The sequence below is a fragment of the Vulpes vulpes genome, chromosome 8 (assembly GCF_048418805.1).
Source record: "Vulpes vulpes isolate BD-2025 chromosome 8, VulVul3, whole genome shotgun sequence".
Taxonomy (NCBI): domain Eukaryota; kingdom Metazoa; phylum Chordata; class Mammalia; order Carnivora; family Canidae; genus Vulpes; species Vulpes vulpes.
The window spans coordinates 59415930-59438681 of NC_132787.1; the positions used below are offsets into that span (position 1 = coordinate 59415930).

Genomic DNA, 22752 nt, shown 5'->3' on the forward strand with positions numbered 1-22752 from the left:
TAGTGTCTAAACCAAAGAAGGTTTTATCAATAAGAAAAAAAAGGGAAAATGACTTTTGCATAGACAACCAGAAAGGAAATGGGAAAATTGGAGGGTAACATATAAAGATAAAAATCACTAAGGAGACATGAGATTGGGGAAGGAAATGTTTGGTTTGGATATATCAATTAGTAGATACCACTGGGAAATCCAGGTGGAAATATCGCCCCCCAAATTGGAAAAGGATGAAAAAATGTTTTGGTTCAGTAACAGCATTGTAATATGTTCTGATGTCGTCAGTTAAAAGGAGATGATTACCATAAAGGTGGGCAACAATTCAGTTTTGCCAACAGAGAGGCTTGTCCCAATTTTTAATAGGAAATACTAGTAGAAAAATCACCCAGTCTATGTCCATTCAGTCTATTTCAAATCTGAAGTTCCAATCTTTGCTACTGTCTTTTTTTTTTAAGATTTTATTTATTCATGAGAGACACACACACACACAGAGAGAGAGAGAGAGAGGCAGAGACACAGACAGAGGAGAAGCTCCATGCTGGAAGCCTGATGCGGGACTGGATCCTGGGACTCCAGGATCACGCCCTGGGCCGAAGGCAGGTGCCAAACCGCTGAGCCACCCAGGGATCCCCTTTACTACTGTCTTTAATAAAAACTGTCACAGAGGTGCCTGGGTGGTGCAGTTGGTTGGGCATCCAACTCTTGGTTTTGGCTCAGGTCATGATCTCAGGGTCGTGAGATCCATCTCCTCTGCTCTGTGCTCAGTGGGGAGTCAGCTTGGGTTGCTCTCTCCCTCTGCCCCTCCCCCTCAAATAAATAAATACATCTTTTTACCTGGCAGTAATTATCACTTTGCTATAATTAGCCATAGCAAAGACTATATATTATTGTGGAAAGATCATGATATTTTGGTCCAGAGAGCATCAGCTTTGCCATTTATGAGCAGAATGGTTCTGGGAAGGTCACTTCACTTCTCTGAGCCTCAGTTTTCTCATTTTGGGAAGCAGGGACAAAGTACTTCCAAGATTGTCATTAAGATCAAATAGATTATGTCTGGAAAATACTCTATGTACTATAAAATGCATCCTTAAAAGAAAGAAATTAGTCCTTTTGTAACAATATACAGAGTAGAAGTAACTGCACTCCAGATTGCAGTTGACTTTTCTTTAAGATTTGAAGTAAGTTTACTACCTAATTTATTGAATAAATTCTGTTGGGTGAATTTTTGTTAAATATAGGGTATCTCTAATGAAAGTGTGTGCATGCGTGCGTATGTGTGTGTGTGTACGTATGTGTGTGAGCTGAGAACTCAATGAATACACTAGCATATTCATCAACCACAGAAAGCTTTTCTCATGACTGAAATTTTGAGGGCTTTGACATTCAGAGCCTGGAAGACTTCACTGTATTTCATGGGGCGGGAGGCGGGGGGTGGTGAAAAATAATCATCAGTGGTGAGATCATGCAAGAAAACTACACTTGAGGAGAATCCAGTCTGTAGGAAGATTTAGAAAGTAATGAAGAGCAGTTCCTGACTGAGCACATATCTTCTCTGAAATCCCTGAGTAAAGACTGGAGGCTTCACCTGTTTTTCACTGTCAATTGCCTAAAGCTATAAATAGGACTGAAACTCATCTCTCTCTTTTTAGCAGAGAAGGGTCAGATTACAGGTGCAAAGCAAAATCATAAAATGACTGTCAGGGTATTTTATAGTCAGGCAGTCATCCCCACAGCCTCCTCTCTCCTCCTTCCTACTGTGCTATCCTAGAATCAAGGACCCTGGCAACAATGCCTCTGTTGAAACTTCCAGGTAGGTGTGCAAAAGTGTTTGGAGAGCTCAATTCTTTTAAATGCAACCATTCCTTTAAGTATCTTGACAGCCTTGACGATCCTTTATTTAGGATCAGAGTAGCTTTGATAATACTTTTCAGGAGGAAGCATGACATGATTTTCAAGGATTTTTTTTTCTTTTTAGTTCTGCAAGGGAGGCAATTTCCTAAAACTGTGTCATGTGGTAGCATTTTTGATGATCCCAGTTTGAAAACTGTGGAAGATATTTAAAATCTATTCTGCTCGTCTAAACAAAGCCTGTGCCAGTCACTGTTCTGCGAAGGGTCCCGTACAACATCTGTAGCTATAGGATTAGTTGACAACCATGAGCATAGTGGAAATATTAACCCAATCATGATCCAGGTTTGTACGCATAGTAATTTTTTAGACTAATCATGTCTTTTTCATTATGAAAGAAATACATGTCTCCTGTGAAATACGAAAGAGAAATTACACTGAAAATAAAAGTAATAACACTCATGTAGAGAAAGTGGGAAATCTAGGAAAGTAGTAGTAAGAAAAAAACAATTACAGTCCCATCATCCAAAGATACCACTTTTCACATGTCAATCTATTTTCTATGCAAACTTAATGTATGTTTAAAAACATTGTTGTGATTATACTATATATGTCACTTTATATCTTGCCTTTTGTTTTTTGGCTTACCATTATGACTTAATATTTTACCATGGTATTTTAAACTCTTCCTAAACACCATTGTGAATGGCTGTGTAATAATCTAGTTTTCTTAACTAATCCCTTAGGTCCTTTACAGTTTGGGTAAGTATAATTATACTTTGAGAACAATATTTGCACCTAAAGCTTTTTCCTTTTTTAATGATGAAAATCAGTAGGATAGATTCTCAGTAATGGCTGTTTAGTAGGTGTTACTAAGTTGTTTACCAAATGGGCTATTTTAGTTTACCTGCAACCAGCATTGTAAGAGTATCCATTTCTCTAGATCAGATTTCTTTAAAATCACATATTACAAAGAGTACCTCTTTAAGATTATAAACATAAATTTAAAAAACCACATAGAAAGGGAAAGAAGTGAAAGGGAGTGTTATGGCCATACTCCTAAGATTATTTTATGGCAGCAAACTGTAGGTGAGTGGAAAAATGAGCTATGATAACACACTCCATCACACCCTTTTCTTGTACCAGTCTATATGTTTCTATTCCAAAGCACTGATTAACAGCCACTATGACTTCTGAAGATTGTTTATATTTTTTACCTTGTTTTATTTTACTTTATACAGCTAAAGAAAAACGTGAGTATGTTGGACTATTTTTCCTGCTATTTGCCAAAGTATCTATTTAAAAAATGATACTATTCATTAATTCAGAAACATGAGTATTTTTCAGCAGTGTTTATTAAATGATACCATTGAAAGCCAACAAAGATTAATAATGACTGGGGTGCCTGGGTGGCTCAGTCGGTTAAGCATCTGCCTTGGACTCAGGTCATGATCCTGGGATAGAGCCCTGGGCATAAGGCTCCCTGCTCAGCGGGGAGTCTGCTTCTCCCTCTGCCCCTCCCCCTGCTTATGCTCTCTCTCTCTCAAATAAATAAAATCATTTAAAAAGAAAAAGATTAATAGTGACCATAGATATTACATAGAATAGCAAATGAACTCACAGATTTTCTGTACTCCCCCCCCCAAAAAAAAACCATTTTTTAAAGAGAACTTCATGGGGTATTCGTTTGATGTTTTAAAATAAAATGATGTTCTTCTTTAGATATAGATTAGCCAAGGGGGTCTATTGGATATTGCCTTAGGAAATCCTCAGCTCCAAGGCAAAACATTTCATGGTCAATTTTTGTGACCAGATAAAATCTTGCTTTAGATAAAATCATAACTCTATGTTCCCCTCCATCCTTTAGCTAACGGATAAGTAGGTCTGCCTTGGAATTCCTCTCTGAGATGAGATGTAGCAGACAAAACACCTACGACCTGTCTTTCCCACACCCCTAAAGCACTGCTGGGAAATAAGCATGCTTTTCTGGATTTGCTGAGTGAAGAGGCAAGCATGATACTTCTTTTCTCAAGAAACTTGCACTTCCCATGTTGGTAATAATAATTCCCAACTTCTTAATAGTACTGTGTCGTTTTTACAGTATTTCTTGTTTAATTTTTATAACAGTTCTCTGAAGTTGACATTATTATTATTAGCATTCTCCTGTTATGATGATGAACATCAAGGCACCCTGTGATTATGTGGTTTGCCCAAGATCACACAGCCACCACAGGCACGTTTTCTCACTCCTCGTTTAGTGTTCTGGCTCTATCTTTCCATATGTAAATCTAGATGTCCTATCCTCAAGACATTTCCGCTTAGATGTTCCATTCTCTCAAATGCAATATGTTCAAAAAAGAATTCAACAATTATCTATCTATACAGACCCAAGGGAGTCATCTCTCCTTTATTATCCCATGAATTCAGATTGTCATCAGATCTTATCTACTCATCTTGGAAATACCAGTTTCACTCTTTCCTTCCCACAGTCATCACCACTCCCTGAAATATTTCTGAAAGGCAGAATTCATGAATTAGGAGTCAAATTTCAGCTGTGGTTTCATGAAGTCCAAACAACTGGTTGATTCAGTGGAAGGAAACGTCAACCATATAATTTGGGGGCATCATGTAAACCACTTCTTGAGAGAAGAGTTTCTAGTTTTCAACTGTGTATAGTGGCCTAGGGAGATGCAACCTTAGTAAAAATAGTAATGTTTAAAAATATGAAACAAATGAATATGTGCAGTCTTAGGTAATTACTTCTTGTTCCAGAAGAGCCAGATCTCAAGCAAGTAGGATTTGGTTTCTGGGCATCCATTTCCCTACTGTCCCTGAGACTTCCAACAGCATTACCACAGACCCACTATGACAAGCCAGTTGTGTTCTCATCCTCATCCTCATCCTCATCCTCATCCTCATCCTCATCCTCCTCATCATCATCATAACCAACTAGCCTAATTTTATTTGCGTTTCATGGTGCATGAAGCCTCCTCTGACTTCTGCTTGCCATTCATCCTTGAGGTGCATGTGCTTGCTTGTGATTCTCATGGACAAGTGATATTAATTTCTGGGGATCAGTTAGTAGTGGGATTGGGAGGCATTCTCAGGCTATCAAATGTATCTACGTGGGGTTCTATTTGGTCCTTTGTGGATTGTGGTACTTATCAAAGAACCACTCCATAGCATCCAAAGATGATTTTCAGCTTCAGGCAGTGCTTGAGTTTAATGAGGCAAATAGATGCATGAAGTTCAGCCAGTATAGTGGATTTCTGTTATTCTCCTGTGACAAGTCAGGTTTTGAAAGCAGTCTGATTCGACAGTGTTGGTGAAGTTATGAATCAATTGCTATCATTTCCAATGTATGCTTCAGCCTACACTAAATCATATCATTTATCCTTTCCTTAATGGCCCAAAGCTAATCCCAAATATCTGTCTGACCAATGCTATCAAATCGCACTATTCAGTTTGAGCTGGTGCTTTTTTCTCTGTAAAGCATTTTCATGTACATTGCAACAGCCTATGAGTGAGGTTTTGTAGGTATTAGTATTACCACTTAACAGATAAGGAAACTAAGACAGAGGAAGACAAAGGTGTTGGTAAGTGCAGAACAGGGACTTGAGCATATCACACTTGGTTAAAATTGAAAATGTGGCACTTTGGAAATCTGTATAGATATTAATGGGGCGGAAGTGAAGGGATCTTTCTTTTTGCATGCAGTTTGCTTTGTCATCTTATGAAGAATGTTCCATCCTCTGTTGTTTCAAATAGATAGCTGTTTGCCATCCTCATTATTTGCTACTGGCTCTTTTCTGAAAATGTCAAGAGATTTTTAAGTATTAGAGGTAATGACTATTCAGATGAAAACAACTGGGTATGTGAAAAATGCAGTGGAACCTAACAGAAGAGCAGATACTTGATGGCCATCATGACCCTAAGTACTGAAACTAGTACATCTTGAGAGTCTTGGGGCTAGTCGTTGCCACACTAAAGGTCACTCCTCCACCCATTCTAAGAATGGCACCTCAGTTGGAAGAGCTTGCAACTCTTGATCTCAGGGTTGTGAGGTCGAGTCCCACAGTTGAGTGTAGAGATTACTTAAAATAAATGAATAATTTTTTAAAAGGGATGGAAAACTAAGGCATATAAAAGTAAAATTGGCTTTCTAAGGGCTATGTGTCCACAAGAAATGGATCTGAGTAGTAAATTTCTGAGCCTCCATTTCCGCACATACCAGCATATCATCAAGTTGTCAGGATTTGAAATTATGTGTGAGAGAAACACAGTATGTGTTCTATGGGGAAGAAAGACCCAAAGGACACATTTATTTCTCAGAACTACCTACTTCCCTGATTCTATTTATGAAGAAAAACTCCAAGGACTGACAATCCTATTCACATCTTCACAACCATCAGACTCTGCCAATCTGATGAGAAGGACTATGTTGCGTGGTTACTATGAAGTCAGATTTAGCCCTGCCAGAGGCAGGTGATCTTATATTAAGTGCTAGTCCCACAAGAAGCCAATCCCATCTTTAGGACCTCTTGAGATGTGCTATAAGAATCTGCCCTGTGTCTCTGAGAATGGATTTCCAAGCTATTCGCCCAGAAACCTCTAAAGAGAGAGCAGGCATTGAGCTCCAACATGTTTCTGAGACACTAGTTAGAATATAGGAGACCCACACTCCCAGGGCGGTCGTTAACACTGTGCCTTACACACAGCAGGAGCTTTCTGACGATTTCTGACAAAGGGCTTACATGCTAATCCGTGAAAACTTCTTTTAGAAATTGATGACACATTACGCAGCTTTGCTGAAAAAGTGTTTGCCTCTGAAGTCAAAGATGAGGGAGGCCGGCATGAGATTTCCCCCTTTGATGTGGATGAAGTCTGCCCAATTTCTCATCATGAGATGCGAGAACACATATTCCACCTGGAGGCCATGTCCACCTCTGTAGAAGGCAGGAGGTAAGCAGTAGAGGGGCTTGTTGGGACATTGAGACACCGGAAGGGGAAATGTCAGGGCAGAGGGTTCAGTCTGTCTGAATGACGATTCAATATGGAGGAGAACCTCTGCTAGAGCTAAAAACTCCTCCTCACTCTCCCCAATACCCACCCACACCCCCAGCCCTGTATAAGCTATGACAAGGTTAACAATGACTACAAAGAAGACAGTAGACCTTTTGTGCTCATCATCCATCTTCCTTTCGTTGAAACCTCCCTCTCTACCTAAGCAAGAGGACATGAGCTCTTATGCAATTGTTCCAAACCACAATGTGCCGATGGCGGCTGGGCAGACACTCAGTTTACACACAACAGGTATAGAAACCAGAACTCAAGAGCCTCATCTTCAGAATTCGGTTTAAGCCAAACTTAGCATTGTGCTGTCGGATATGAATATTGCCCTCCAACCAGTCTGACACCCTCCAGGCGATAGAACCCTCATTTCTGCCCTCCTGCCCTGGCCATCCTTTGCTTTTATGTCTTTAAGGAAAGAACAACAATCCACCTTCTTGGGCATGCCCCATATGACCTAACTAAAGTCTTGGGTCAAAGCAGAAACTCAATAAATACTTGTTGATCTGAGGAAGTAATACTAATTAAGCAACTTATAAGTTCCACACACTAAATCTCACCAAGTTCTTAGAAGGTAGGCATTATTACACTATTTTTTCAAACGAGGCAACTGAGGCTCACAGAATTTAGGAATAAACACAGAATGACACAGGTGGTAACTGACATAGCCTATCCTAATGGTGGTGCCCAGTCTGCCCATCTGCTAAGAGCAGATTGCCTGTGAAGAACAAGATCATCCTGAAAGCCTTCTAGCATGTTCCCGAAGGCCCACTGTTCCAAGGGGTACCAGGAAGAAGGGAATAGTCATATAGATACCTCTTCCCATATGGCTGGATCCTGTTTCTGACACCCCACTGACATTTTAATTTTCACATTTTGTCCCCAAAATGAAATTGGAAAGTGAAACATCAATCTATTACAATGAAACTCCCAAGGAGGACAAAGTTAAATCCTCTTGTTTTTGCATTTCAAACCCAGAAAAAGGCGTTTCAAAGGACGAAAGACCGTTAATTTGTCCATTCCACAAAGTGAAGCGTCTTCCACCAAACTGTTCCACATCGATGAATACATTTCTTCATCTCCAACCTACCAGACTGTGCCTGATTTCCAGAGAGTGCAGATCACTGGTGATTATGCCTCGGGGGTGAGTTGATCCTTGCCTCTCAGATACAGCTGCTGGGAAGACACAGCTGGATTGTTTCAGCTTCCTTCCCTTTCTCCCCTTCCTACTGAGGAAGGCGAGAACTAACTTGTCCTTAGTTTTACTTCCTAATTGCCTCTCAATACCAATAAGCTATAACTGATATTTGTTTTACATAATTTACCCTCCTTATCTCATTTGCTCATTTACCAACCACATGGAGAATATGTGGTAAAATGCAGTGTGTGTTACATAATACACTAGACAAATTCTGGCACAGGAGGCAATGTGAACAACTGGTGGACTAGTCTCACTGAAGATATCACAAAGACAGAGAGTGAGCCTTGGGAGGCACAGAGGGCTCTTGGGAAAAGATGGGCCCTAGTATAAAGAGAAGGGCTGCTGGTAGCATAAACCAATCAATGAAAACAGATTGGAAGAAATACAGGGAGATGAGACAAGAAGAGTGGAGAGCTCCGAGAAAAGAAGGAAGATGAGAGAGAATCTAGAATACTCTAACTGGGCTATTGTTTTGTTTTTTGTTTTGTTTTTGTTTTGTTTTTGTTTTGACCAATGGTCATCTCCGATTTCATTGCATATGCTTACACAGTAGATGATTGCCTGGAATAGACTTGAGTTATGCCACAGGGATAGTAAACTCATGTCACAAATAACTTGACCTGCCTGTCCTATCCAGAACAGTTGGCAATTAATAAATCTCTGCCACATGGACTTGCAGAATCAGCATCATATTGGTGAAACTGATGGTTAGCTATCAGTCTCTGCTCCAAATATAGTTTTAATGACCAGTCCTAAGCCCCCTTCTCATGTAACTGACCCACTTTGGATCAGTCCCAAGATACTGAAAAGTGACGGAGCAGGGAAATGAACATGATTCTTGTTTGTTCACTTTCTGTATGATAACATGGGTGCTCTGTATATGACAGGTGTTTTCTATGGTAAATAACTGAAAGGAGATGTTTAATAAAGAGACAGGGAAAACAAAGTTTGGAGAACTCTGGAGTTTAAAAAAAAAACATAAAGATGAAGAGACAAACAGGTACCTCTGTGCTTGATAGAAAAAAAAATGAAAAGAAAGAAGAAGGTTGGAAGGACAAGGTTTACAGAAATCAGGGAGTAGCTGCTTCTCCTCTGAAAGCTGGAGGGCACCTGAAACCTGGCCTGGAGTCTTTGAAGAACCGATGTGTTGCTATACCTGTTGGCTGAATGTGACTGAACTGATGAGCAACACTCTACCACACTATAGCCTGTGCTGCATAGGTCTTCTCCCTTGTAATTGAACAGAGAGGCAGAGGGATCAGAACTAAGTTTCCAAAGCCATTAATCCCTGATAATCAAATGATTCCATTTAACCAGGTCTTATCGAGCACCTACCCTGCGCTAGGCATTGTGTGCTAAGTGCCGAAGACACCTAGGTGAATAAGATCCAGCTCTTATTCTGGAAAAGATAGATTGGTGGTCCATTACATGGCAAAGGAAAATGCATGCCACATTGAAAGCAGAACTCTAACTCTAGCACCTGTGCCAGACTCTCTTGGCCAAGGTCAGCAGGCCTTTAAAGAGTTCAACTGATTAGGATAAATATCTGGACCTCAAACACTGGGAACACGCTTATATTGGTCCCAGAAGGTCTTTGGGCTCTGATGATGAGCATTCAATGATTTCAAGTTAGGATTCCTTGGGCATGCCAGGCCCAGCCAGGAGTTGGGGATGAGGCATGGGAGATGCCAGTTTAGGAAATTTCCAGCAATTCTAAGAAAATGTTACTCTAGAATCTTGCTATTTTTAGCTGCTTATAAAAATCTCCTTAAAACCATCTGGAGGGGATCCCTGGGTGGCTCAGCAGTTTAGTGCCTGCCTTTGGCCTAGGGCACGATCCTGGAGTCCCGGGATCGAGTCCCGCGTCAGGCTCCCGGCATGGAACCTGCTTCTCCCTCCTCCTGTGTCTCTGCCTCTCTCTCTATCATAAATAAATAAATCTTTTTAAAAATTTTTTAAAAAATTAAACCATCTGGAAGAGGGGTGGCTGAGTAGTGAAGTTGGTTAAGCGTCTGACTCTTGGTTTTGGCTCAGGTCCTGATATCAGTGTCCTGGGAGCAAGCCCCATGTCAGCTTCTGTGCTCAGCGGGGAATCTGCTTAAAGATTCTCTCTTCCTTTCCCTCTGCCCCTCCCCACTCTCTCCTAAATAAATAAATAAATAAATAAATAAATAAATATTTTTTAAAAAGTTTAAAACCATCCAAAAGAATAGATGATGCTCTGATCCATCAATAGCTACAGAAGGCAGGGCATGACAGGGTTGGAGGGATGTGTGATACTTTATTCATCCCTGAATATTGCCCTCATTGCCCAAAAAGTAGTTTGAATTCTCAAATTAGAGTCATATCATCATCTTTCAGTTGAAATATTGTCTTCAGAAGCCCATACGTAAAACATCCAGATACTACCTAGAAGGAAGAAAGTACTCTCTATGTTAGAATGGGATCTTTTCATCACATTTGCTAGATAATCATTGGTTTCTGGCAAAAGCCCCAAACAAGACAAGTTGTTGTAAAGAATTGTAGAACAGGTGAGTTTTAGTGGAAATGGAAGAATTGGACAAACTTCAAGACCTGCTCCTGGAGGAGGACCCAGGGCCCAAGTCAAGTAGGAAGCAGCCGGGTAGGCAGGCAACGCTCGGCATGGGCAGCGACAGCCAGGAGAGTGAGGACCTACCAAAGACAAACTGCACTCACTTCTTGGATTTTCACAGGAACAACTCTGATACTCTGACATTTTCTTGGCAGGTGACAGTTGAAGACTTTGAAGTGGTTTGCAAAGGTCTATATAGGGCATTGTGTATACGGGAGAAGTATATGCAGAAGTCATTTCAAAGGTTCCCTAAAACCCCTTCCAAGTACTTACGGAACATTGAGGGTGAGGCTTGGGTAACAAATGAGAGCTTCTATCCAGGTAAGTAATTTTCTTATGAGGTGTATAAAATAGATCTTTAGATTTAACTACTAAATGTCAAATATGCCCCTAGATTGTGGTAGTGCCCCCTCCCCCTTACCCATGGTTTGGCTTTCTGCAGTTTCAGTTACCCAAGGTCAACTAAGGTCCATAAGCAGATGGTCCTCCTGATTTATTGTCAGGTCAGTAGTAGTGGTCTAACACTTCACAATGCCTATGTCATGCACCTCACTTCATCTCATGTAGGCATTTTACCACCTAGCATCGTCATAAGAGGAAGGGTGAGTATGGGGCAATAAGATATTTTGAGAGAGGCACCTGGGTGGCTCAGCTGATTAATCATCTGACTCTTGATTTTAGCTCAAGTCATGATCTCAGGAGTCATGAAATTGAGTCCCATGTTGGGCTCCACGTTCAGCAGGGAGTTTGCTTGAGATTCTCTCTCTCCTCCCTCTGTCCCTCCCTGCACTCACACTCTCTCCCTCTATCTCTGAAAAGAAACAAAATCTTAAAAATATATATTTTGAGACCATATTCTCTTAACTTGTATTATAGTAAATTGTTCTAATAGTTCTATTTTATTATTTGGTGGTGGTGTTAATCTCTTACTGTACCTAATCTATACAAAAATGAGTAAGTTGATAGACCAGGAGCCCATTAATAGGTATATGTGTATGTAGGAAAGGGCATAGTATATACAGGGTTCAGTACTATCCACAGTTTCAGTCATCCACGAGGGGTCTTGGAACATATATCCTACAGATAAAGAGGGATTATTGCATAAATAATCAAGTCTAAAAATAGTCTTTGGCTCCATTGCCTCTCTTGCCCACATGCATAATCACATGATTAATTCCATATAAATTCTCTCAAAATGTGCCCTCTTGGCTATTCCCCAAACTCTGATTTAGGCCTCTATTTCACCTTGTCCAGATTATTTACATCGTTTCTGACCTACTCTGTTAAATTTTATCTCACTCCCTTTTGATTCATTTTCACTTTAGTGCCAGTTATTAAAACACAGATCTGAGCGTATCCTTCTCCTAACAAAAACCTTAATTGCTGCCCATTACCCACAAAAATAAGTCCAGTCTTTACCCTGGCAGTCAAGGCCTCCCATCAGCTGCCCTCCGAACTCCATTTTATTTATTGATTTTTGGACTTGCACCCTAAACCTATTTATAAACTGACCTTACTTCCTCCACCTCTGTTCTGGTTGGAAGTATTTCCTGTTCTCCATTTGGCTCAGAACTTTCCCACCCCTGGACTGTTGTCATGGCATTCCCCATGCCCGAAAAGGGGAATAGTGCGTTTTTTCACCATATGTCCAAATATTCAGATACAACATCATCTTTCAATGTACAGCCCAGATCCTATCATTTCCTGCTTTCCTCTTACCTCTGAATAAATCTAAACTATATGTTTTTACTTTCCATAGTACTTTATTTACAACCTCACTTTTTACTTCCTGCTTACATTATAAAACCTTATATAATCAGGTTTTAATAATTACACAGATTTCTATTGTATCACTGTATTATAATTTGTTTAACCAATTCTCATTTTAAGGCATTTAGATTCCTAACTTTTAAAAATTTACTTCCAATAAGACTACAATAAACAGCTTTGTATAAACATCTTTGTGCAGTTGCTTTACATCTTTCAGATTATACTTCTAGGATTGAAATTTCAAGGGAGGCAAATATTAAAGTATTTCTGACCTTCAGATTGTTCTATCATTAAAGATTTCCAGTTCTGTAACTTCTTCTCTATAATTCCTTTTAATATTAAAATCATATTAAACATGTACCCAATTTGGTAACGTGTATAACCAGTTTCCCTATTTTCTATAATATCGACACGTAGGATATCTGTTTTGCCTCTGTTTCTAATAAATTATGCTTTACTTCTCTAGGAAGTTTAAGTGTAAAGTTTTGAAAATTAAGATTTGACACAGCAACATATTGTTTCACTTCTTTCATGTACCTTAGCTCCCAGTTTTGAATAGAAAATACATGGCTTTTTCTTTCTATACTATTTTTCCCATTCTGGCCGTTAGTTATCCCTTGCAAACTGGAGACTTTCCGATGCCTTGAGCACATACTTGTTGAAAGTAAAGGCTAAGTGCATTACAGGCCATGACAACATAAAATTTGTTCTTGACTTTCTTAGGCTGAAATTGTTAGCACTGGAAAGAAGGGGATATTTACACAAAATCCCATCTCCATTCCTTTGGTAGAAATTGTATGTGCTTTAAAAGGTGGGCAACATGTTATAGTTATAATAAGAACTATGATTCTTATGGTAAGAATTTATTTTATATTTCCATTTAAACCACTCTAGGTGGAGCACAAAATAGTGAGACTATTGAGAATAGTGAGACTATTCTGTATGATACTATTAGAGTGGATACAGGGGCACCTGGGTGGCTCAGTGGTTGAGCATCTGCCTTTTGACTCAGTGCATGATCCCGGGGTCCCCGTAGGCAGCCTGCTTCTTCCTCTGCCTGTGTCTCTGCCTCTCTCTCTGTGTATCTTATGAATAAATAAATACAATCATAAAAAAAAAAGAGTAGATACATGTCATACATTTGTCAAAACCCATAGCATATACAACCCCAAGAGTGAACTCTAAGGTCAACTATGGATTTTGGGTAATTAGAACCTGTCAGTGTGTGTAACAAATGTACCACTCTGGTGGAGGGTATGGATAGTGGGGAAGGCAGTGCCTGGGGTGGGGGTGGTTAGGACTGTGTACTTGGCGCTCAATTTTGCTATGAATCTACAATGCTCTAAAAAACAAAGTCTATTAAAAATAACCACTCTAAATTAAGACTTGCAGAGAAGGTTGGCTTAATTAAAATTCTTCTTTTTAATTCTACTTTTTAATTGTAGTTTGAATTTTACTTCTATGCAATTATTATAAGCTAATAAAATGTTCTAAACAAGAAGTCTTTGATAACCTATTTTAATAAATAAAATTATTTGTGAGTGAATTATTTGTATATGAATTATGTGAACAGTACTTCTAAAAAACTGGAAAATCATTCTTACACTACATAAAATCTTATAGTTATTTTACACTACTAATTTAGTCACCTTTGAAAATAATATAAAAATAAACTCTAGCTTAGCACTGGATAATTATAACTTATGACATACAGGATTCCAAACGAATGAGCTCTTACAGCATTTCATATTTTGGTTCTTTTTATGTGGCCATTTATCATATTTCTTGATATATTACTCTGTGTTCTATTGAAAAAGTCTTTACCCCTCCTACGAAGAATGGAGAAGACCCCTTCCGAACAGATGACCTCCCGGAAAACCTCGGTTATCATCTCAAAATGAAGGATGGTATAGTGTATGTCTATCTTAATGAAGCAGCAGCCAGCAAAGATGAGCCCAAGCCACTTCCTTATCTAAATTTGGACACCTTCTTAGATGACATGAATTTTTTACTTGCTTTAATTGCCCAAGGACCTGTGTAAGTGTTTAATGATGCCTGAACTACTCCTCCTACCACTACTACCCCCATCCCCACCACTAGCACTACTACAACTCCTAGTAAGAATGAGTATATACTATGTTCAAACACTATGTTAAAGCGTTCGTGCACATTATTTCCTCCCTCCTCACCATGATTCTATGAGGCGGGTATTTTTATAATTGGAGTTTTATAAGCTGAAACTTTGATGAATTAAGTGATGTGCCCAAAGTTACACAGCTGGCTGAGCCAGGATTCAAGCCCAAATCCTCCACCTCCAAAGCCAGGGCCCTCTGCCCTGAGCAATATTTTCTTTTGCCTGGCCTTTTATTATGATGATGATTATTTAAGTAATCCCTACACTCAATGTGGGGCTCAAACTCACGACCCTGAGATCAAGAGTTGCGTGTTCTTCTGACTGAGCCAGCCAGGCACCCTTCTCCCCTGGCTTTTCAATGCCTTCCCAAACCCCCCCTCATTATTTTGTCCAATTTTGATGAAAAGATTGAGCCCCAGGAACTCTTCAAATGAGATTAGCTGCAAGCTGAAATGTTTGTTCCCATAATTATTTCCTGTAGGTCATAAGGGTCGTGATGGTTTGAAGTTGTGTCTATCTCCCTTCGGTGTCTGAATGTTTCAGAGTTACATGATTTAATTTTTCACAGTAAGACCTACACCCACCGGCGCCTGAAGTTCCTCTCCTCTAAGTTCCAGGTCCATCAGATGCTCAACGAGATGGATGAGTTAAAGGAGCTAAAGAACAACCCCCACCGAGATTTTTATAACTGCAGGAAGGTAAACACTGTCACTGCTCAGAGGTCCCTGCTGGGCAAAAACACGAACCCAATTAGTTCTTGAGTGGGACGAGAAAGATAGTTTTTCTGTAATAATTGTAAGATTCCCAGAGGTCCAGTGGATTTAGCAAAAGCAGATGAATTATTCTAAAAGGTTAAAATGCCAGTTCTGCTGTTTTCCACACAGACAGGTGTGCTACATTCTTGCCATAAAAAGTTACAATGATGGTGAACAACAAAAATAACAAAACAAATGAAATCTCAAAAACTGCTGTTTTAGGATTTGGAAGATCTTTATTCTTGTCCTTTTCCTTCTACTTCCTGACTCTAAGATATTGGGGGAAGTGATGAAATATTTCTGAGTTTCAGTTTCCTCATTTGTAAAGTTGGGAAATATATCTGCTCAGTCTAGCTCACGAGGACTATGAGAATCAAATGCGCTAAGGATATGGAAAACTAATCAACTTTAGAAATACTTGCGAGATGTGTTCTGGGCATGTAAGTCACTGCAAGTGAGGACAGACCATACACAAGCAGATATTTGGGACCAAATCATGGCTCAGCCACCTGCATAACCTTGTGTAATCTATCAACTGTCCAGCTTATAAAATTGCAATCATAAATATATTCAACTCCTAAATGCCACCACCGGGCCATGGCTTCATCATTTCGATCCTTTCTCCCTTTGGGGCTGACAGCGGTGGTAGTTATTTCATTTTGCGGGTGGAGAATCGTCCTCAAGAATTTTCTGTGGATCAAATGTGGGGAGTAAATTGGATGTACAGATATATCCAAGAGAAATGGGTATTACTATTACATCCACCTAACCGGTCACATTCTCTCAACCATAAAAAAAGGTGCTATGGGTTCTTATCTGCTGGGACACCTTCACCAGCTGACAGGTCACACCCCACTATTTATTCCTTTCTCCTGCCTTAGTGGGGTTTGCAGGCGCCATAGCCTCTAACAGAGCAGGGTAACTAAGGCTGATTGCTGGTTTTCTTTCTCTGAATGTACATGCAGGTAGACACCCATATCCATGCAGCTGCTTGCATGAACCAGAAACATCTGCTGCGCTTTATTAAGAAATCTTACCACATTGATGCTGACAGAGTGGTCCACAGCACGAAGGAGAAAAATCTGACCCTGAAGGAACTTTTTGCCAAATTAAAAATGCATCCCTATGACCTGACTGTTGATTCTCTGGATGTTCATGCTGTAGGTTGAAAAGATCATGCCAGTTTCATGCTCATATCCATACCCCACATGCCTTTCTCCTAAAAACTACCCCCTTCTCAGAGCCTCCTTAACCATGTTGGCTGACCATGCTGGCTGAAAGCACCCACAGACAATTTTGAGCTTCACTCATTGTCAAATGTCCCAGACTCCATTCTTGGAGCCCAACCCCTTGCCCTGTTCCCAGGCCCCTGCTGCTTGTGGCCATTCCCCAGCTCTCTATGTCCTAGCAGCTCTGATAATGATACACTTGCTTTCCGATCCAGGGACGCCAGACCTTCCAGCGTTTTGATAAGTTCAATGACAAATACAATCCTGTAGGAGCAAGTGAGCTAAGAGACCTCTATCTAAAGACAGACAATTATATTGATGGAGAATATTTTGCCACTATCATCAAGGTGAGGAGGAACCAACCAGATCTCTGGTACTTGGCCTGGTTCTTGAGGAGGGGGAGGAAGGGAGGGAGGGAGAGAAGGAAGGAAGGAAAGGTAGGAGACAAAGGAAGGGGGAGGTGTGCTATCCCTGAGGCCAAGCATCACAGAAATGAATATAAGAATGGAAATGCCCACTGTAATGATTTTTAAAAGACTTCTGTTCCTAGGCTAGAGAAGCTGAGGGTGTGGACTTGGGCTGATTAAGGACTCTTCTGGGCTCTGGGAGTTGTAAGCCTGGAAAGGGGTGGGATCGGAATTCACTCTCATCTTCAAAGCCCGAGCACTAGGACACAGAAGTGACATGGTGGGCTTGGGAGATGTGTGCTTCGGAAAATAGAAGGCATAAGAACAACTGAACATCTTTTGCAAGTGCCATGGATAGGATACCTCAGCATCCTTTGTCTGACGTTTTTACTTTCTGGACTCCATTACGTCTGATCAATCCCTCACTGATTAGATTCCCTTCATCTCTCAATTTCCTTAGATCTTAACGTGGAATAGTTTCCCTCTGACTTCCTTTCACACATCCTCTGATCTCCTTATTATCTACCTCCTCTCCCCAGACCCCACAGGTTGAGATCCCTGAGGGACTTGTGTGAATTCCTGGCTTTGGACTCTTCTCTTGGCTTTGCAGGAAGTAGGTGCAGACCTATTGGAGGCCAAGTACCAGCACGCAGAGCCCCGCCTGTCAATCTACGGCCGCAGTCCTGATGAGTGGGACAAACTGTCCACTTGGTTCGTCCATAACCGCATCTACTGCCACAACATGACATGGATGATCCAGGTCCCCAGGATCTAGTATGTACCTTCCCATTGGAGCCCCTAAAGCCTGACTTCATCCCACCTGTCTCACCTCCTCCACCCACACAAAGAATAGGCAGCAGCACCTGTAGACACAAACAAGCTTTGTTAAAGCGGCACTCGCTGCCGGGCCCTGGGTGCCTGCTTTTGTCCACTCTGGGTTCAGCACTCTTGACCAGAGACAGGAGTTAGGAAGATCATTTCAGTTCAGTTTTCTAACCAGAAAGTTTTTGGGTTTTGTGGTTTTGAAACACAGGACTTGGGCATCTGGGTGGCTCAGTCGGTTAAGCCCCCATCTTTGGCTCAAGTCATGATCCAGGGTCCTAGGATCGAGCCCCACATCAGGCTCCCTGCTCAGCAAGGTGTCTGCTTCTCCCTCTGCCTCCACCCTGTTTGGGTTCTCTCTTGCTCTCAAATAACTAAAGTCTTTTAAAATATTTTAAAATAAATAAAACACAGGACTTAGGCAGAGCACAGAATAACTTAGTGAGAATATTTAAAACTTAGCTAGGATAAGAACTATGTACATTTTATTATATTTTTTCTTTCTCTTGGTCTTCCTCTTGGTATCCCGTTCATTCTTTCCCATGCTTCTCTGGACTGGGATGTAGCCTTCTTGTGTCAGAACCTCTACTATCATCTGCTGATTGTCTCATGCCCAAGTGTTCAAGATCCCCATAACCAATGAGTATTTATCAATGGTATAACCACCTGCTAATTACTCATGGGGCTCAGGGATGCTCAGTGTCATTGATCTTTTATCCAACTTAAGGGTTTATATATTTTCTGGTCACCTGCCTCTGTGTTCTATGTTTCTTGGCAATGCAAGAATTTTTTTCCTGTTTCTTTAGGCAAAAAAAGTAACTTTTTAACTGGAGTAGAACTTCCTGTCTAGTATCATTAAAGCAGAGAGGCAGTAGTTGTGGTAGTGAGGAGCATGGACTCTGAACCTAGGCTGGCTGTATCCGAATCCTGGTTCTACTACTTATTAGCTGTGTGACCTTAGGCAAGTTTCAGGAGCTCTCTCTGCCTTTGTTTCATCATCTTTAAAATGGGGGTGCCTGACTGGCTCAATCAGTAGAGCAAGTGCCCCTTGATCTCTAGATGGTGAATTCAAGTCTCACATCTGGCTTTAACAAAGCTTTAAATCACTTTAACAAAGCTTGTTTGTGTCTACAGGTGCTGCTGCCTATTCTTTGTGTGGGTGGAGGTCATATCAAGTCATAATGGTACCTAACGTATTGAGTTGTTATGAAGATTTAATTCACCAATATTTCTGGCCACTTAAAAGAGTGCATGGCATATATTTGAGTGTTGTATTAGTTTCTTAGATTGCCCCTGACTTCAGCACATCAGAAGTGTTCTTAATAACTAGTTCATGCTCACCATCTTACACACCACAAATAAATCACTGAATCTTCTGTGACATAGTTCCTATACTCTTCGTTTTTTATCTGGACTTAGCTGGGAAGGTTAATATTTTTACCACAGAGAGTCTGTAGAAGAGAGGGGGACAACTGGTACAGCAAGAAATTTGTATCTCTATGCCTATTCTAAACTGAATCACTCCTATGGCTAACCAAGAAGTGTGTACCTAGAATGGACACAGTCTTTTCCTGAACATGGCATTTGGCCTTGTGATTCCCTCATCCAGGGGCTATCAATACGAAAAATATTTTTCTCCTAAATTCTCTTTATTCTTGCCTCTAGTGATGTGTTTCGATCTAAGAATTTCCTTCCACACTTTGGAAAGATGCTGGAGAATGTTTTCATGCCGGTGTTTGAGGCCACCATCAACCCCCAGGCTCATCCAAACCTCAGTGTCTTCCTCAAGCATGTAAGCATGACCCATTAGGCCTTCCGATTGCTGTGCATGAACCCATATTCCCACCTAGCTATGATTCATTTTTGCTGCCTTTGGGAGCTGAAAGCTTGTTTGAGGAGTTGGATTGACCCCATTACATGGCTCACTTTTCTGGACAGATTACTGGATTTGACAGTGTGGATGATGAATCCAAACACAGTGGCCACATGTTTTCCTCCAAGAGCCCTAAGCCACAGGAGTGGACAATGGAAAAGAATCCATCTTACACCTACTATGCCTACTACATGTATGCAAATATCGTGGTGCTCAACAGCCTGAGAAAGTAAGTAGACGAGAACTGGAGCTGGAAGGAGAGGATTCTATTTGACACATCTCTTTGCTCAGACATTGGTGCCCTGGGTGGTCATCCCACTGTCCTGATGGGATGCTTCCGACTGGCCCAAATCAGACACTTCTTTCCCTTGTCTTTTTTGTTCAGTTTCTTTATTTAGTAGCAGGAATGGACATTTTGGAGCTGTCAGTAACTTTCACAGTCCCTTTTCTTTGGAAATTTGGGAACTAATACTAATCACCGTACAATTATAAAACTCCACACATTACCCTTCTTGATAAACTTGGGTAAGGAATAGAAGACTGTTATAACGGGGTTTTCTGGAAACATTTCTCCCTCAAAAGTGTGAATAGGAGAAATGAGAACATGGTAATATTGGTAAATTTCCTGCTGAAACGGAAGGTAATCAGATCTTGACTTTCCTCCATACCCTCATATCCTTCACTGCCTCTTTTTTCATAAGTCTGTGTTCAGGAAGAATTAAGATTATGATTTGGAATTGTCCATTTTACTGAATCCTTTAGAGACCCCCACTTCCTTTTAGAATGTTAATTTTTTTCAACCAGATTTTCTTGTAAATCACTCCATGCCCAGAATTGCTACCAGGTCCTAGTCAGCCACCTGTGATTACTATGCCAATTCCCTTTCCCTAGGGAACGAGGCATGAACACATTCCTGTTCCGACCTCACTGTGGGGAAGCTGGGGCTATCACCCATCTTATGACAGCATTCATGACAGCAGATAATATCTCTCATGGCCTGAATTTAAAAAAGGTGAGTTGGAGACTCTCTTCCGAATATTAACTTTCATATTGGAGCTAGAGGAGTAATTTTTTTTCCTTATCATTTTGTCACAAGTCATTATCAACACCAGAATCAAAGCAGAGCAAAAGAGATTTTTGAGTTTATGAAGTACAGTTCATTTTACAGAGAGGCCAGAGAAGTCAAAGGAGCTGCTCAAGACTACCTAAGGAGTTAATGGTAGAGATGAATTAATGCAGGTCTTTGGATTTTCATTTTAGAACTCTGACAAGGGATAATTCAGAGGCACTTGGCTTACCTTAAACTGGTTTTTGCCAGATTTCTTGTTATAGCATGTTTTCAAACGCCTCTTTTGAGAGTCAGAACTTTCTTATAGAGAAAAAAAAACAAAAAGCAAAAAATGATTGAGGGCATCCCAGGTGTCTCAGGGATTTAGCGCCGCCTTCACCCCAGGACGTGATCCTGGAGCCCCGGGATTGCGTCCCACATCGGGCTCCCTGCATGGAGCTTGCTTCTCCCTCTGCCTGTGTCTCTTCCTCTCTCTCTCTATGTCTCTCATGAATAAATAAATAAAATCTTTAAAAAATAAATTAAAAAAATAAAAAATAAAGGTTGAATAAGCTCTGAGTTAAAAAAAAAAAAAAGAAAGAAAGAAAAAAACGTTTCAAGGTGAAGTCTTTTCCCTGAGACAGACCATCTAACTTAGGCAAGTAAAAAAAAACATTTGGTTTGACCCAATGCTTCTGAAAGCTGATGATCCCAAATAAATTTATTCTAACTAGTGTTTATATTTTTAAAAAACTATTATTCTTCTTTACTAAGGGATTTAAAGAACATGTGATCATTCCGTTCAAAGCTAAAACTTGAGGGAATAACATTTCTAGTTTGTATCCCTTTTTCAACACCCTTAAATATTGTTTTTCACTTTTCCTTTTCAGAGTCCTGTGTTACAGTACTTGTTTTTCTTAGCCCAGATTCCCATCGCTATGTCGCCATTAAGTAACAACAGCTTATTTCTAGAATATGCCAAAAATCCTTTTCTAGATTTCCTCCAGAAGGGATTAATGATCTCGCTGTCGACAGATGACCCAATGCAATTCCACTTCACCAAGGTAAACATATGGAATCTTGAGTAATACAAGCATATTTGGTGGGATTGTTGTTGCCCATCCAGAATTTTAAAGTCAAATCAAGGGATTTCATTATAGTTTTTCTGCCGGATGCATGCTATTTAAAAATATATATGTTTGTTCTTTTCTTTCTTTCATTCATTCATTCATTCATTCATTTTCTTTCTTTCTTTTTTTTTTGCCTCATTTAAATATCAATCCAAGGAGCCCCTAATGGAGGAATATGCCATTGCTGCACAAGTGTTCAAGCTGAGTACCTGTGATATGTGTGAAGTGGCAAGAAACAGTGTTCTGCAATGTGGAATTTCTCATGAGGTAGACCTGTCCTTGACTGGTTGCCCTTCTGTATACAGGATCTGGTAACTGAGTACTGAAAAGACAGTACTGAACATGTAGAAAAATTATTCCACAAATCATATGCCATTACTATGGATACACTGGAAAGAATTCTTCTATTGCTCTGGCTGTGCCTTTGGCAAGGCAAAGAAAATACACTTGACTTCTCAGCAGACCCTGCACATTGAGGCACTGGATGAGTGCTCTTAATGTTTTATTTTTTCCTTTTGTCAGCAAGAAGTATAGGGGAGGAAGAAGATGTAATTATAGTCTGTATCAGGATAAAGGGACAACAATCATTCTGCTTCCTTTTTTCTCTTACAGGAGAAAGCAAAGTTTCTGGGTAACAATTACCTTGAGGAAGGCCCTATGGGAAATGATATCCGGAAGACAAATGTTGCCCAAATCCGCATGGCCTATCGCTATGAAACCTGGTGTTATGAACTTAATTTAATTGCTGAAGGCCTTAAATCGGGAGAATAAAATAAATAAACCAAGTAATAATGTGGGTGAGATTTTCTTTGGAGACTATGAATAATAACAGTTACCAGTTATTGAATCCTTACTATAAACCAATGATTGTACTAGAT

General features: G+C 40.3%; 1 protein-coding gene across 3 annotated transcripts; it reads left to right on the plus strand.

Annotated features, from left to right (window-relative positions):
• The first annotated feature begins 1708 nt into the window (after window positions 1-1708).
• On the plus strand, window positions 1709-22666 carry AMPD1 (adenosine monophosphate deaminase 1). Of its 3 annotated transcripts, XM_025994681.2 has the most exons (16): window positions 1768-1804; window positions 3084-3095; window positions 6624-6804; window positions 7891-8056; window positions 10862-11027; window positions 14294-14513; window positions 15179-15308; window positions 16331-16525; window positions 16810-16941; window positions 17612-17775; window positions 19489-19615; window positions 19762-19925; window positions 20588-20708; window positions 21635-21808; window positions 22031-22141; window positions 22487-22666. In XM_025994681.2, the coding sequence occupies exons 1-16, from the start codon at window positions 1783-1785 to the stop codon at window positions 22643-22645; spliced, it is 2244 nt and encodes a 747-aa protein (XP_025850466.2). In that variant the 5' UTR covers window positions 1768-1782; the 3' UTR covers window positions 22646-22666. The 3 variants fall into 3 exon arrangements, with proteins under 3 accessions (XP_072622917.1, XP_025850466.2, XP_072622916.1); XM_072766816.1 differs by lacking the exon at window positions 3084-3095 and having other exon boundaries at window positions 1709-1804; XM_072766815.1 differs by lacking the exon at window positions 1768-1804 and having other exon boundaries at window positions 3022-3095.
• Window positions 22667-22752: the final 86 nt, after the last annotated feature.

What these genes read in the sequence shown, in the direction of transcription:
- AMPD1 (XM_072766815.1), top strand. Translation starts at nt 3,029, where the DNA reads ATGACTTCTGAAGATTGTTTATATTTTTTACCTTGTTTTATTTTACTT. An exon ending in CTGGTGATTATGCCTCGGGG is followed by an intron (nt 8,057 to 10,861) that starts GTGAGTTGATCC and finishes TTTTCTTGGCAG; the next exon opens with GTGACAGTTGAAGACTTTGA. An exon ending in AATGTGGAATTTCTCATGAG is followed by an intron (nt 22,142 to 22,486) that starts GTAGACCTGTCC and finishes TTTCTCTTACAG; the next exon opens with GAGAAAGCAAAGTTTCTGGG.